We start from the raw sequence: 15,340 nt of genomic DNA, 5'->3' as shown, positions 1-15,340 counted from the left end.
GTTTCTCTGCTCCTCTCGCTGCTCATCCCTCCCACCCCTATTCCTATCCCTAGAACCATTAGTTTGATGACGACTACAAGTCCTTTGACCGCCTTGTTCGCTCCACCTTCACCAATCAGGATCCCTCCTTTAATCAAATCAGGATCTCCTACTGTAGCTTCCTTCACTGGAAGAAGTGTCTCTTTTACCTTGAGCAGTGCAAGTCTCTTAGTTGTTTCCTTTGAGGCTCCCTGAAGCACTTTTAGCGCGCACTCTTCCCCCCCGCTCTCCTCATTGACTTGGATTTCAGCTCCCACATCGTCACCCTTTACAACATTCTTGGTCAGCCTTCCCTTTGTGTCCCCCCCCATTGCCACCTCTTTACCATATCCAACATTTCCGAGACCACGTTAGAGCCATGAGTTGTAGCAAGGCTACTAATTATGAAGGGTACCAGGCGGAGCTCTTCAAGCTGGAGATTTAAGTTACAGATCAATCCACAGCCAAAATGAATTCACCTTGGTCAAACAGTGAAGGAAGAGTCGTTGATAGCTCGAGGAAAATTGTTGGGAGTATTTCTGCACAAAGTGAGTCTTCTTCCATACAATATGCTCTGTCTTGTCAACTAGATGATGATTATTCTCTGTTTGATTCGAGTCATTTGAAGGATCAAACAAAAATACAGTATGGTACTAGTCCCTGTCCCCTACCTACAATCTCCCCAAAGCCGAATGAGAGTGGGAAGAATGGTGAGCAAGGAGATGTTCCCAGTTCTATGGTATAGATTTCTTAACTCTCGCAGTAATATCCAGTTTAAATCATGAAGCTCCAAATGATAAATCTGTGTACCTGTATTTTGTCTTCTTCAAAATGTTTACTAGTTCTAATCTGCTCATTTAATTACTTACAATTCCAACTTTGTATCATGTTGCACTAGGTTTGTAACGCATTGGTTTCAAGAGTATCCTTTTGGATTCCAAGAAAAAATAGCAACTAATTAATCGTGGAAGATAATGCCAAAACCCATCAGTTGGCATATAAGGATAGCTAAAAATTATCCCACTTTAGAAAATGTTAATACCAATCTTTTTAGTTATCTTGCCCGTGCTCCCACAATCTGAGAATATATTGAAAGTTGACAAAATATCTTTTGGCAGTCGTATCACCAAAAGAGAGTAATGGTCAAATTAGACTATGGAAATCGAAGTTTCAGAGTCCAATGCTAAGCAAAAAGGTAAAAAACCATGGTACTCTTCACGGACGCATATCATTTGTTTTTTTATGTCATTTTCAAGGAAAACTGTAAACACAGGTCCTACTAGGGCTGGGGAAGTTACAAAGGATGAGGAGTGAAAATATTAGTAGAGTATGCTGATCAATTGGAGAAAAATTCAACAATGTGACTGAATGTTTGGCCCTTTCCCAAGGCTTAAAATCTACTGTGAAACGGTACAGAGTCTTGATACCTATGCATGATTAGATGCTGGCCATTATGTCTACTGAGGCTGGAGAGTCTTATGTTAAACACAATTGTGCAAAAACATTAAAAGTTTATCCAGGGGCTTCCTTTTCATAAAATTTAAACATATAAGAAGGCATTACAATAAACTGGCTGATTCACTTGCTAATGAAAGTGAGTCATGGGTTACCGGGCATCAAAAGTAACTACTGTTCAACTTGCTCTTTGCCTATGTAGAATGTTGTTTTTTCCTTCCCTTGACTTCTGTTTATCGAGTTGTGGCTGGTTGTAATACTTGTTTTCTTTTAATAGGAGTAATGTTTTTGATTGAATTAGTAGGAGTAATGTTTTTCAATCTTGCAAAAGAAAAGGCTTGATTCCATAACATTCGCTGACAAAAATAAATATGTAATAAAAAAGAGGTTGAGAATTGAGCATCCAGTGACTATTTGAAGTGTTTTATTGGTTAATGTCAATTCCAGGAAAACCAAAAATACAAAGATCAATCCCAAAAAGGATTCCACAGCTCAAGAAAAAAAATGACTTATCTATTATAAAATTGCTGAACTGTATCAATAATAATGTAAAGCATCCGTTTGCCGTGTAGAATGATACAGATCCACAGAGGATTTTTTTTTAAACAGATAAATAAACAGTATCCCTATAATAACAAGTAAAATACAGGGAATCTGAATCCGAGTTACACTTTTCTCAACTTAGCCATTTTAGATGGAGGCCAGCTGCCCTTCTTCCTGAGCTTGCGCTTCAGACGAAGCCGTCTCTTCCTCTGCCGAAGATTTTTCGCCTTTCTCCTCAGCAAAGCTGCTTCTGAAACCAATTTTAACTTGTCTCCCTTGCCCACATCACCCCCTTCTTTCCCTCCTTCACCTTTGTTTCCATCCACTGAACTGCTATCTCCTCCTGCTGCTGCTGAACACACGGTCACATGGGTACAAGATTTGGGTAATTCCGAAGAAATGCACAACTCAAAACCACTGGGCTTGAGGCCCTTTGAGAAGACGGTAAACTTGGCCATGCCATTGTGATTGGTATTCAAGAACCCAGCTGAGAATTTCGAAGCAACAGCTAATTTGACATGACGGAATTGAAGTAGAGATGAGGTATGCGAACAAAAATTTGATGAAGAAAGACCATATACTGGTGTTGGTGTTGATGTGGCTGCCATGGTCACCGGCGTTTGCAGGCCTTACACAAAATGCTTAATGAGATAAGGTAAGGCAAATGGGCATTTTATGTCCCTCCGGGGCTTTGGAATTTGATAATCTGACGACCGTTTTACAATTGGAGCGTGCATTCTACAATTTTAAAATTTATTAGATTGTAAATAATGTTAGTTGTGTTTTTATATAATTGAACGGAAAACACATCAACTAATTTATAAGATTGTATAATTTGAATTGTTATAAATTCTCTATACAATATTTCAAATTATTATAATTATCATAATAAACAAATAATGTGGGATTCTTGTTGTCCTTTTTAAAATTTGTTTCATGTCTACTTTAAAAGTCACAAAATAATCTTTAAAAAGCACTAATACTATTTTGAAGTGGTCGAGTTCACATTGAAAAAAGAATATTCAACATTATGTATTTCTAATCTTATTTGAAAAAATTATTATTATCTATTTCTTATTCGATAAAATAATCATTACTAATTATTATTTTTATTAATCAATTTGAAAATTAAAATAAACAAGAATATTGTATAAAATAGTAGCAAATGAATAAAACTAATTGTATAAAACCTAAAATATATGTTTTTTTTTTTGGATAAAAAAGATATGTATTGAAAGTATAAATTAAATGATAGAATGAAAAAGTTTGTATAATTTTTTGGGTAAATGATAGTATAACAAGTCTATTTCTTTATAAATATTAAAAATGGCGAATAAAAGAGCAAAAAGAAGACCTGCAAAATCAACGAAATATCTACCTGTTAAAGAAGACTCCAGACATTATTGTGCATTTGGAAGACCTAGCAAATTAGGGTTTACAAAATTCAGTCCAGAAACTCAACCAGACAGAGGTGGAAAACAGGCTCAAGATCCTTGAGTCAATCATGTTCAAACTCTTCATGCCTCGACTGTCAATTTGTCTAATCCTTTCAATCCACTAGCCTGCAAGCAAGATCCGGAGGTAAACATCATATATGGAGAAACCCCCCAGATTCCTCATTAGATTCATTCCACCCTCAACCTAGACAAGCAGATCTACTTTTATAATCAAACAAAATATGTTGGCCTCAATCTTAATCCTCTATTCATCAAGTAGACTAATTTTGCATTTAAACCCCCTTTGAATCCATCGATTCAAGTGACTAATTCACCATATCCATATATCCCTCCTCATCAGAGGAACAGTCTTCCCATTCAGTCTGTATCATTTCCTCCCTTGCACGATGGGTTTTCTCCATCAGACAAAGGCGAGGATGTCTTGATCATCAATGACCAATTCAGCGAGGATTGTTGGCAAGAATGGCAAGAGGTGGATGTATTTGCCTTTTGGAATGGCCCTAAAATTGAGATGCATAATTTAATATGTTGGTTGGAAGATTTTTGTGGCTACCAGGTAGGTATATCTCACTCTACTGATATACTAGTGTTTATTCATTGCAGTGATGAGGATGTAAAGCAAGATTTTCTTTCCAACTCTATTTGTTATTACAAAGGACATGCAGTCAAATTCTTTGAGTGGTTACCCAATTGTGATGAAGATAACCTACATTTTTCTATTCCTGGTTTTCTCTAAACACTATCCCTCTGGAATTAAAACAAATAGATATTATTAAAAGGATAGGGCAAGCTGTGGGAGACCTAATAGGATTAGATGCTTCGTTTGAGTGTTGCAATAACATTAAATTACTAATTAACTATAAAACTAATAACACAAATCTAAAACCTCTCAAAGTTATTACCAATAGATCGATGTATAGTTTTAATTTTCAGAGGTATGAAGGCAAAATTACTGAAGTTATCAGATTACATGATGAGAAGAGTCGTTCATATCAAATACAACAAACTACATTAGACTTAAACACTCTCTTTCCTTTGATTAGAAGAGGGTACCAGGAATTAATGCGAGAGGAATATTTTCTTGTGGAGGATCCCTTAATGAAAAACAAAGATAAATTTGATGATAAGAGGACAGAAGAGCCAAAGAAGGATTCAGGTAAAAATCACAAAAGTCCAACATTCCAAATTAACAAACATTAGAAGGAAAGTGCCAGGAATTCTCCAGAATACAGTAGAGGAAAGCTTCTATTGGAAAACTCTACTAGGACATGCAAAAGCATGAATAAGCCAACCTCTTCAAAGGTATCAGAACAAAAACCAAGCATTCATAATTCAGAGAAGTCTCTCAAGCTAGATAAGCAGCCTATATCAAAAAGTACTACGAGTAACAACAAAGAGTCTAAAATAGAAGGAGTGAGAGATAAAAAGGTGGGAAAGCCTATGGAGGCAATCAATAATCAGGGGCGTTCATACAGAGTTAAAATTTTGAAGGAAGATCAGAATTTAGAGAACCAGATTAGAAATCTTGAAGACATGGAACAAGTAGCCTTATACGGAGAAGCTACAAACAATGTTAAATCCAATTACATTGAAGACAATCCAAAAGTACAAAAGCAGTAGGACAAAGAACTTCCAGTGGGGAATTCTACTTCTATCAATAAGTCTCCAAAAAGTTTTTCCAAATTTTGGCAGACACCTAATTCTAAGAATAAGAATCCTGAAGATAGTCCTATAATTTTTGGAAGGGAAATGTCTAAATCTATCCCAGTGGTTGACTTTTAGGATTTCTTAAACAAAGAGGTAGAGGATAGTGAAACAATTGAGGTAGGAGCTTCAAAATTGAAAGATAAAGATTTCATTGAAAGGCTTTCAGAAGATCTGATCCAAGTTTTCAATCCTAAAAATAATGAAAGTAGCAGCATTTCTCAAAAAGAAGAACTTTTGCAACAAGTACTACAGTTGGGAGGCGAGAATTATACCTTTAAAGACCTAAGAAGAGACCTTCTCTCCTTTGAAGATGAAAATAAATCAAACAAAAAGATGGACAACTTGGAAGATATAAAGTCAGATGAAATTGAGGATACAGTCAATTTGGGTCAGAAATATATTACAGAACAAATCCTAGATGAGCTGGCTCTTGAAAAAGAAAATAGGGAGAGCAACAAATCAAAAATAGCGATGGGAGCACAAAAAAATATAGATCAATTAGGCATAAGAATGACTCAAGAAGGTTTAAAGTGCCTAATTTTGGCAAAACAAAATCCAAAAGAGGAAGGAAATCTCACAAGGAACTCAAAGAAGTAGAAGGGCATGCAAGTGAGCAACCAAAAATCAGCCAGATTTTTAACATAGGGAAGGGGAAGTTCCTTCCCAAGGTTCAATGAAGATCACTACATGAAATGCTAGGGATCTAAACGCCCCAAGTAAAAAAAAAGATTACTTGAACAAAATATTAATTTATTTGATTTTGAAATTATTTTACTTCAAGAAACTAAATTAAATTATATAGAAGGTATTAAATTAGGTAAGAAGTTAGGCAATTGGAGCATAACTATGCAAGAATCTCTTGGGGCATCTGGAGGGTTAGGGTTCATTTGGAATCACAAGAAAGTTACCTTAGATGTCTTGAGTACAAATAATAACTGGATCAATGGTATAGTTAAAAGTTTGAAATCCAATCTTAACTTTATTCTGATAAACATTTATGGTCCTACAAATAATACAGAGAAAAAACTAGTTTGGGATTAAATCAGCTATTTTATGAAGTTCTATCAGAATGATCTAATTTTGTTAGGAGGAGATTTTAACACCATCTTAAACTTATAAGAGAAAAGAGGGGGTTCTCAATAGATCTCTCAATCTTCTAAAGATTTTTTAAAATGGTGTGACTACCATAATTTGCTAGACATTCCATTCAAAAATGGAAATTTCACATGGAATAATAAACGTAAGGATTTCGCATATATAGCAAAAAAATTAGACAGGTTTTTCATCAAAGAAAACTTAGATGAAAGCAACTTAAATATTCAAACCACCATTTTACCAATTGCAGGTTCATATCATTTTCCATAAACCTACCAGGAATTCAATTAATTGCGAAAAAATGTGATTTTTAGATCCCAATTTTTTAGAAAACATTAAGGTTTGGTGGTCACAAAGTAATTTTAAAGGATCAAAAATGTTTATTTTTGTATCTAAAATGAAAATGCTAAAAGAAAAAATCCTTAGGTGGAACAAAGAACATTTTAATAACATCTTCAAAGAAAAATTGGCTATAGAAAATAAATTAAAGGAGTTAAATTCAAAAGTCATCAAAAAAGGAATGAACAATGAAAGTTATCTTTTAGAAAAGGAACTGTTAACAAAACAAGAGGATGTACTTTCTAAAGAGGAAATATTTTGGAGACAAAAGTCTTGAGAAAGATGGCTAGAAGAGGGAGATTAGAATACTAAATTCTTCCACAACTCAACTCTCTATAATAGAGCTAACAGAAAAATAACAAGCATTAGAAATCAATTGGGGTTTTCAACGGATAAACCAAACAAGACCTCAGAAATCTTTGTAGACCATTTTTAGAAAACATTAAATAACTGGGAAGGATCAAATCAAGAGGCTCAAACCAATTTATTGGGAGCAATTCCCAAATTGATCACAGCAGAGGATAATAAAGCATTAAATAAACCAATCACTCTAGAAGAAGTTAGAATGGTCATTTTTAACATGAATCTAGACAAATCACCAAGTCCAGATGGCTTTCAGGCATTTTTTTATCAGAAATGTTGGGATATCATTGGCACAAATCTTTGGAATGCCATTGAAGCCTCAAGGAAAGGAGGATTCCTTCTATCAAAAATTAATTACTCATTTCTCATGTTGATTCCTAAAAAATCAGGGCTAGAGACTCCAGGAGACTTTAGGCCTATTGCGCTTTGTAATACCATCTACAAAATATTCTCTAAGATACTAGCCAATAGGCTCAAGTTAATTCTACCGAAGATTATTTCCAAGGAACAAACAAGTTTCATTCCAGGCATATCTATTTTGGATGGCATTCTTATTATTCAAGAAACTATCTACTTAGTTAAAAATAAATAAAGAGGCAAGTATGTTCATGAAGCTAGACATACAAAAAGCCTATGATATGGTGGATTGGTGATTCCTACGTAAAACACTCAAAGCATTTGGCTTTTCATATCAATGGATCAACCCAATTTACAAATGCATCTCCACCACCAAAATTTTAGTTCTTGTAAATGGGTCCCCTAAAGGCTTATTTGAGATTTCAAGGGGCATTAGACAAGGTGATCCCTTATCATGCTTTTTATACATTATTATGGCAGAAGCCTTTGGGAGATCGTTGACTAGAGCTTATAATGAATAGGATACCAAAGGTATTACCGTCACTAAGAATATCCCTAATATTACTCACCAGCAGTATGTTGATGACACAATTCTTCCAGGTGAAAGTTCAGAAAAAAGAAGCAAAGGTTCTAAAATCTATTATAGACAAATATATGAAGGCATCTGGTCAGAAAGTGAATGTTTCAAAATCAAAAATATTCTTCATTAATATAGATCCTAAGGTGGAAACATAGATCTACCACATCATGGGATACCAAAAAGGTTATTTCTTGTACAAGTACCTCGGTATTGAATTAGAGAAAGGGGCAAAGTCAAACAAGGTTTGGCATAACATAATAAAAAAATAAAAAGCGCGGATTGGCTGTAGTGGCTCATTAAAGCTAGTAAAAGCACCAAGATCAGATTAGTGTTATCAGCTATTCCTACATACCCTCTATACTGTCTTTCAATTCCCAAGGCTCATTTCCATAAGATAGAAGCTAATCTCAAAAATTTCTTATGGAAAGATTGCGTGGAATCCAAGAAATTGGCCCTTATAAAATGGGACAACATATGTAGACCTAAGGAGTGCAGTGGTTTGGGTATTAAAATTTTACAATGGAAAAATGAAGCTCTAGGAGCTAAATTAATATGGTGCCTCTATATGAAAAGAGAGCACAAATGGGCCAAGATCATGTATAACAAATACTTGAAGGCTGAAGATTCGATTTCAATTTTTAGGATGAAATCCCTTCCTAAAGGGTCGAAAAGCTAGAATTTCATGGTTAAATTTCATAGTCTGGTGGGAAAATACCTTACATGGGATGTTGGTAAAGGGGATGAAGCTCTTTTTTGGGAGAATTCCTAGGATGGACATTCCCCGATAGATAGTAGTCCAATCCCAAGAGGTCTTAAAGAAAAATTAATCAATTTGTGGGGAAGCAAAGTTTGTGATTATAAAATTAAGGTCTCTTTGAATGAATTTTCAGGATGGACTTGGAAACCATTAAAAGAAATTGATTTGGACCCAGCAGCTATAAAGGCTTATGAAGAAATTATTCAGAGAAGGAAAGTCAAGCAAATTGAAAGGAGAGATAAGCTCATTTGGGTAGCTTCAAATGATGGTAGAAATAATGTGAAAAATGGGTACAAAGCACTAATAAATTCAAAGCATTGGGAGGAAGTAGAGATCCCCCTTAAACTTTGTTAGGATCTTGCTTGTCTACCTAAGGCTGGATTCTTTTTGTGGTTCACTTCTCAAAATAGGATTATAATAGCAAGTAGAATCCATAAGTCAGGATTTGAAGGCCCACCAAGGTGTGTTCTATGTAAACATGACAGTGAAAATGTGGACCACCTTCTCTATAGATGCTCATTCTCTCAAGTTTGTTGGGATTGGTTGAGATGGAGTCTAGGTTGGTATTCACCTCTACTTAGATCCTTTTTTGACTTTCTTTAAGGATGGCCCACTAATCTTTGTAAGGGTATATATAGTCAACTATGGAATATTTATCCTTCCATTCTTATGTGCGAGATTTGGAAAGAAAGGAATAGAAGAATCTTTTGTGGTTCAAAGCTAAACTCAAAAGATTTAGTTAATAAAATAGAAGCAACTATAGTGGAAACAACTAACACTCATCTCAAGAAATCGAGAATGGTAGAAGGATCCTTCTCTTTCTGGGATAGCCAAGTTAAGAAGGTATGGCCTAATTTGGTCAATCCTCCTCATGTCTATCTAGAGAATAGCAAGGAGGCCAGAAAGCAATGTCATTGGATTCCTCTCCCGAAGGAAAGATTTAAGCTTAATTTTGATGGGGCAACTAGAGGAAACCCAGGGATTGCAGGAATCAAATGTATTATTAATGATCATACAGGTCATTGGATAGCTCAAAAAGCCAAATCCACCAGCCCTACTTCTAACAATTTGGCAGAGCTTGAAGTGCTTAAAGAAAGTCTGAAGCTTTGTCATTTCTTAGGAATATCTACACTTGTAGTTGAAGGTGATTCTTAGATTATTTTAAATGCAATAAGAAGCAGAGGTACTCCAAACTAGTTTCTTAATTCCAAACTAGAAGAAGTCATCAACGTTCTGGATGGATTCGAAGAATTAAGGACTTGTCATATTTTTAGAGAAGGCAATCAGAAGGCTAACCTTTTGGAAAACAAAGGAGCGAATGGAGTTAACCTCATGCTATTCAGAAATGATCTATGATTTCAATCATTCCAATAGTCTTATTAGGCAATGTTCATTTATTGGTCAGTAGTATTAAGTTTCCCTCCTAACAATCTTGGATAGTTAGGCACTCTCAAATAGGATGGACTTTTAGAAGGCAATTATTTTATATTATATTATTTTCTTGTTTTTGGTTCTTAGAGTAGTTGGTTGATTAGGGTTTGGTCTTTAATTTTTCATTATACTTCATGGAATCCTAATTATATCAAGGGTTCTTTTATCATGTTTTTAGCTCTAGAGTTACATCTCATCATGAGGTTGAGATGATGCTTAGGCTTGTCTCCTCTATCATAAGATGAGTCTTGTTTGGCAAGTTTGCTTAATGATTTTGTAGTGACATCAGGCATTGAAGTGTGCATGGGACTTTCGTGTTACTTTGAGAGACTTCTTTGCCTTTTTCCCTCCTTTTCTCAACTTTTGGCCTCTGTCTTTGGTCTTGCCTCCGCACTAATGGATACAAACATTTGTGTTTTCCATTTTGTTGAAGCTTGCACATGGTCTTTCGAGGTAAAATCAAACCCGAAAGGTGGAATCGCATTCTGAGGAAAGTAGATGGCATGACCAGAATTACGATTAGCAAAGCTATCAAAGAAGGTTATTTTGATTATAAATATACTTGGAGAACAAACTGTGATATAATTGACATCTTCATTGGATGCATGGCCAAAGCAGGGATTTCCAAATGGGCAATGGTAAGGCTCTGTTTAAACTTATTTGATTCCACCTAGAGTAAAGGCATCATTGAAATCATTTCAAGTTTGGACGAAAACCTATGTATGCCTCTGCTAGAAATGTACATGAACCATCCTCCTGGTAGTTTGATAATTGCTAATATTCCTAGGAGGTCAGCATTAGTCATTAGGGATTTTGTGGCTTTCAATCGGAATTGGCCTAAGATGGAATCCTATTTCCACTTCTTGCTTGGATGGAGGAAGATTATGACAGGTAAGGATATTTCATGGTTAAGCAATTATCTTGGTCTATTCAAAGCATATATTCACTCAGGAGTTGATTTTGAGAATCTTGATCAGGTTGATTTTTGTACTCCCAACATCAAGAAATCCAGTAGAGACAAATCCACATTTGAATTTCTGCCTCATTTTCATTTAGAAACATTAAATGACATCTCATAAGTTATTATGGTATACTAGAAAAAGTAAATCTGGCAAGGTTTTTGGCTAGGTTTTATGTTTGGCCCGACTCTCAATTAGTGGGATCATTTTGGATCATTGCCTATTTTGTAGGATGGGGTGATCTTCAATATGTTTATAGGTTATAGGCTTAAGTATTTCTTATCTTTCTATAAAAGAGATGTTTCAGATACCTCATAGAGGGGTTTTTGTTCAGCATATATGGATGTATAGACTAAGGGTGGTATAAATCTCAATAGTTATGCATACTTATGCTCTATTTGATATGGTTATAATTTGGCTCAAACTTTTATCTCTCTGACGGATTCAATTCCATTCGGTCCTCAAGATTTCATGTAATTAAGTATTGCACATATGATCTTATTATTATTAAGGTTGTATGAGTTAGATCATCTTGATATTGAAATGCTTTAAAATATGGACTCTTGTTTCACTTTTTATTATCATGGCTATTTATGCCTCAATCGCAGTTTTCAGTATCTTCTACAGGTCATCCATATTCAGTACGAATGTTAATTGCACTCAGTTGGATTCTTTGTATCGATTAACTTATAGATAATATTCAAGGGTTTAGTGGTCTCCATTCTGCTTCATTTTCATGAATGGCAGGCTAGGCAGTCGAGGCATTATCCAAACTATAACTAGTAATATGGTTTTGTCATATAGTCTGGTTGTCAGTGTAAATCTTCCTTATGTAGGTCTCAGAAATCAATTGTAATGGTTAGGAGGATCTAGACTGTATAAGGTTCTATGGAGGTAGTTGAATTCAACTCTGACTTAGATCAGTTATAAGGTATATTCCTAGCACTTCATACTTTACAACCTAGTTTTTTGATATAATTTAGGATTATGATATGATGACAATCACTTTTTATTAGGCTTAACCAATCTTTTTTGTTTTGATTAATGTACAAGTTGGTGGTGATAAGGCTATGAAAGTTTGGCTTATCATTCTTTGGTCTATAATTAAAGTCGGGTAGTAAGCTTTTGGTTAAACAAGATATTTAATCAAGTCCTATTAAGAATCAAATTCTAGTCCAAGTTAATTAATGTTATTATTTCCTCTTAATAGGGTTATATGGAGTATGACTTAAAATCTGTGTTAATATACTGTCTGATGCTTAAAATATGGTATTAGGATTTGACATGGTATTAGGATTTGACACTTAGCAATACTTAGCCATCAATTGCTATTTTTGATGTTCCTTTTGAAGATTGGTATAGGAGTTGGCAGTCTATTTGAGAGGTTAGTATGGTGTTGTTTTAGTATTAGATTCTAATAGGATCTTCATTAATCTTGAACAAGCTTCTGCTAACTGAAAAGGGATTGATATTAATTATTTGAAATATGCATTCTAAAGATATAACACATATTAATTAATGTAAGGTGATAATCATTTTTCCAAGGTATCCATTATATTTAATATGATTATGCAGTTTTATCACTAACAATTCTGATGGTTAATTTAAGAAGGCAGGGCTGAGTTCTTTGCGCAATTATGAAGAGATGCGAATTGCAGAAGCTAAAAAATAGCTATTCTACTAAAGTCACAAATGCATTCAAGAATTAATGTCAATTGTATTTATGTGATTTGTAATACCCTTTTGTAATAATAACTTTGTAAACTAGGGTATGCCCCTTTTATGTTGTAATAATAAAAGACGCCAGTCCTAGGCAAGACTAGAGGTTTTCTTCTTTATTCTTTCCTACCAGTGCCCATTTGAATGGAGAAAAGTTGTTGTAAATTATTAATTTGTATCAATAAATATAATCAATTCCTTGGCCATTTATCGATTTTTTTTTTTAAAAGTCTATTTCTTTTTTAATTTAATTGTTCTTTTAGTAATAAAACAAAAAAATATTTTTATCTAATTTTTAATTAATTAAAATAATCATTTCAAATTTTCTTTTTTATCAATTAAAAAATAATAATAATTTTGAGTGAATAAAATATGAAAATATAAATATAATGATAATATCTTCAAAGTATTAAAAGTATAAGTAAAATAATTATACATGCAACATCTAATTAAAACCAAATAAAATTAAGCAACAAAAATGGCAGGCTTAGCAAAAAAGGTAGGTAATTATTGAGAATATGCAAAAAACCCTAACATTTGCCCTAATAAGGTAAATATAGTGAATTCTGCAAATACTTCTATAATTTGGAACTACTAACGCTCAAAATGTCACCCTATAAATATCAACAAAAAATTTTCAATTTTATCTTCAATTCAAGAAGATAGTCATGGACAGAAAAATACATCATTTGAATCCTTAGTAAGACTACACTACGTTAGGGCTAAGAAAATGCATAAATCACAAAACAATCTGATTAAACTTCCTCCTAATTCTGAAAAAGAGAGGGAGGATTAGCAACAAGTGATAAAAAGAGAGAATAGGAGGACAATGGTTTAGAAGAAGTTGGGCTCTGATTTGCAAAATACAAAAGAAGATGAGCATCTTAAAGGGCAAAGGATTTTCTTCAACAAAACTAAATATGCAAGGAATCTAATATTGAAGAAGGATTTGACAGTGCCTAAGTAGAAGACTGAAGAGCTCAGCCTTGGAAGTAAGCCTCCATTGGAAATTATTTTAGTAGCTAATAGTATCCCCTTACGTATTAAAAGGCATTATAGTTCATTTGTACCATTACTTAGGTTTCCCAAAACCCTCAACAAAAACCTGCAATCTTATACCCCTCCCCATAAAAGACCTCTAAAAGACAAGGATAAAGAAAAGGAATTAGAGATATTTAGACAACCTCTAACCGTAAGAAACATAGAAAAATAAGAGTACTACCCAGATAAACAGATCATTAGCAACAAACATATAGAGGATAAGTGTCTGGAGTGTTCAGATCTAGGTACACAGGCATATTAGAGTAGACCGGGAAAACTAATATCAAATCTAGTAAGAAGATTAAAAAGGATCTGTCAATATATAGTAATTATCATAACGTATTCTAACTATTTATTATATTTACATTGTGTAAGCAAATATATTATGAATAAATTGATCTCAAATGCATACTACTTGCATAAAGGTTATTCAGTTAAATTCTTAGCTTGGGAACCAAATTGGAGTGAAAACAATATTAGGAAATATTTTTCTCCTTAATGGATTGAATGTAAAAAAATTCTACTTGAACTAAAATATACAAACCCTCATAAAAATAAGTAAATCTCTAGAAAATTTTATTGGCATTGAAGCGGATTTTCACAAATCTAGTAACATCAGGTTTTTAGTGGAAACAAAATTAGGTCAAAAGGTATCTAATGAAAAAAAGATCATAACAAATAGATCCATATATGAATTAGTTTTCACAAAAACTAAAGGAGTAATCAATGGATACATTAAACCCAATCTCAATCTAGAACATAAAATCACAAATATTAAGGAGTAACTAAGGAACATCAGTATCAAGAAAGAAAAATCAAAATATGGGATAGAAAAAAGAGAGAAAAACTAAAACATTCACACAAAAACTACATAAAGAAATTTAGAGATATCAAAGGAAGAAGAAATGATAGTAATAGGAAGAGAGATTTTAGAGCAACAAGAGGCAATTTAGATAGGAAAGAAGGAATCAGTAAAAATGGAAAATGATGACATTCAAAATAAAATTTCAACATTTAAACATTGTGAATTATGTCAAGGAGAAAGTGGATTTCTGGAAGAGCCTGTAGATAGTCTAAAGAATCATACTAAACTTTCCCAGGATATTCAAATCAAGAAGAATGATATTGAAGATCAAATAATATTAGGAGATCAACATTGTAGAGAACATGAGAAGATAGACTATCTTGAAAAGAAAGAATTTAGCAACTCGGGAAATAAAAGAGAAGATAAAAGATCTTCAAATAGTAGAAGGGAAGTATGAACAAATAAGCAACTAAGATAGGAAAATGAAAGTTTAGGAAATTCTGAAGTCTCAATTCAAATAGAAAAGTTAGGGACAAAAAATCAGTGCATAACAAGATAGAATTTGGAAGGTATATTTTAGGAGAGATAGATCCAAGAAAAGGAAGATAAAGAACTCACATTAAGGATAATGGAAGACAGGATCAAAGAACATGAGGAGACAAAAGCAAATAAGAAATGTAAAAAAGATAGAGTAGCAGATATACAATCTAAAGA

The 15,340-nt window shown here is 33.7% G+C and overlaps 1 protein-coding gene across 1 annotated transcript; it reads right to left on the bottom strand.

Annotated features, from left to right (window-relative positions):
* Positions 1 to 1,965: 1,965 nt before the first annotated feature.
* On the bottom strand, positions 1,966 to 2,750 carry PSRP5 (plastid-specific 50S ribosomal protein 5). The gene has a single exon (XM_089809700.1). The coding sequence runs from the start codon at positions 2,622 to 2,624 to the stop codon at positions 2,139 to 2,141; it is 486 nt and encodes a 161-aa protein (XP_089665826.1). The 5' UTR covers positions 2,625 to 2,750; the 3' UTR covers positions 1,966 to 2,138.
* Positions 2,751 to 15,340: the final 12,590 nt, after the last annotated feature.

Source organism: Cupressus sempervirens, chromosome 2 (assembly GCF_028749045.1).
Source record: "Cupressus sempervirens isolate cs-2001-9-10 chromosome 2, ASM2874904v1, whole genome shotgun sequence".
Classification (NCBI taxonomy): domain Eukaryota; kingdom Viridiplantae; phylum Streptophyta; class Pinopsida; order Cupressales; family Cupressaceae; genus Cupressus; species Cupressus sempervirens.
The sequence above is the reverse complement of the archived record's forward strand: the minus strand, read 5'-3'. Positions and strand labels throughout refer to the sequence as shown.

What these genes read in the sequence shown, in the direction of transcription:
- PSRP5 (XM_089809700.1), bottom strand. Translation starts at nt 2,624, where the DNA reads ATGGCAGCCACATCAACACCAACACCAGTATATGGTCTTTCTTCATCA.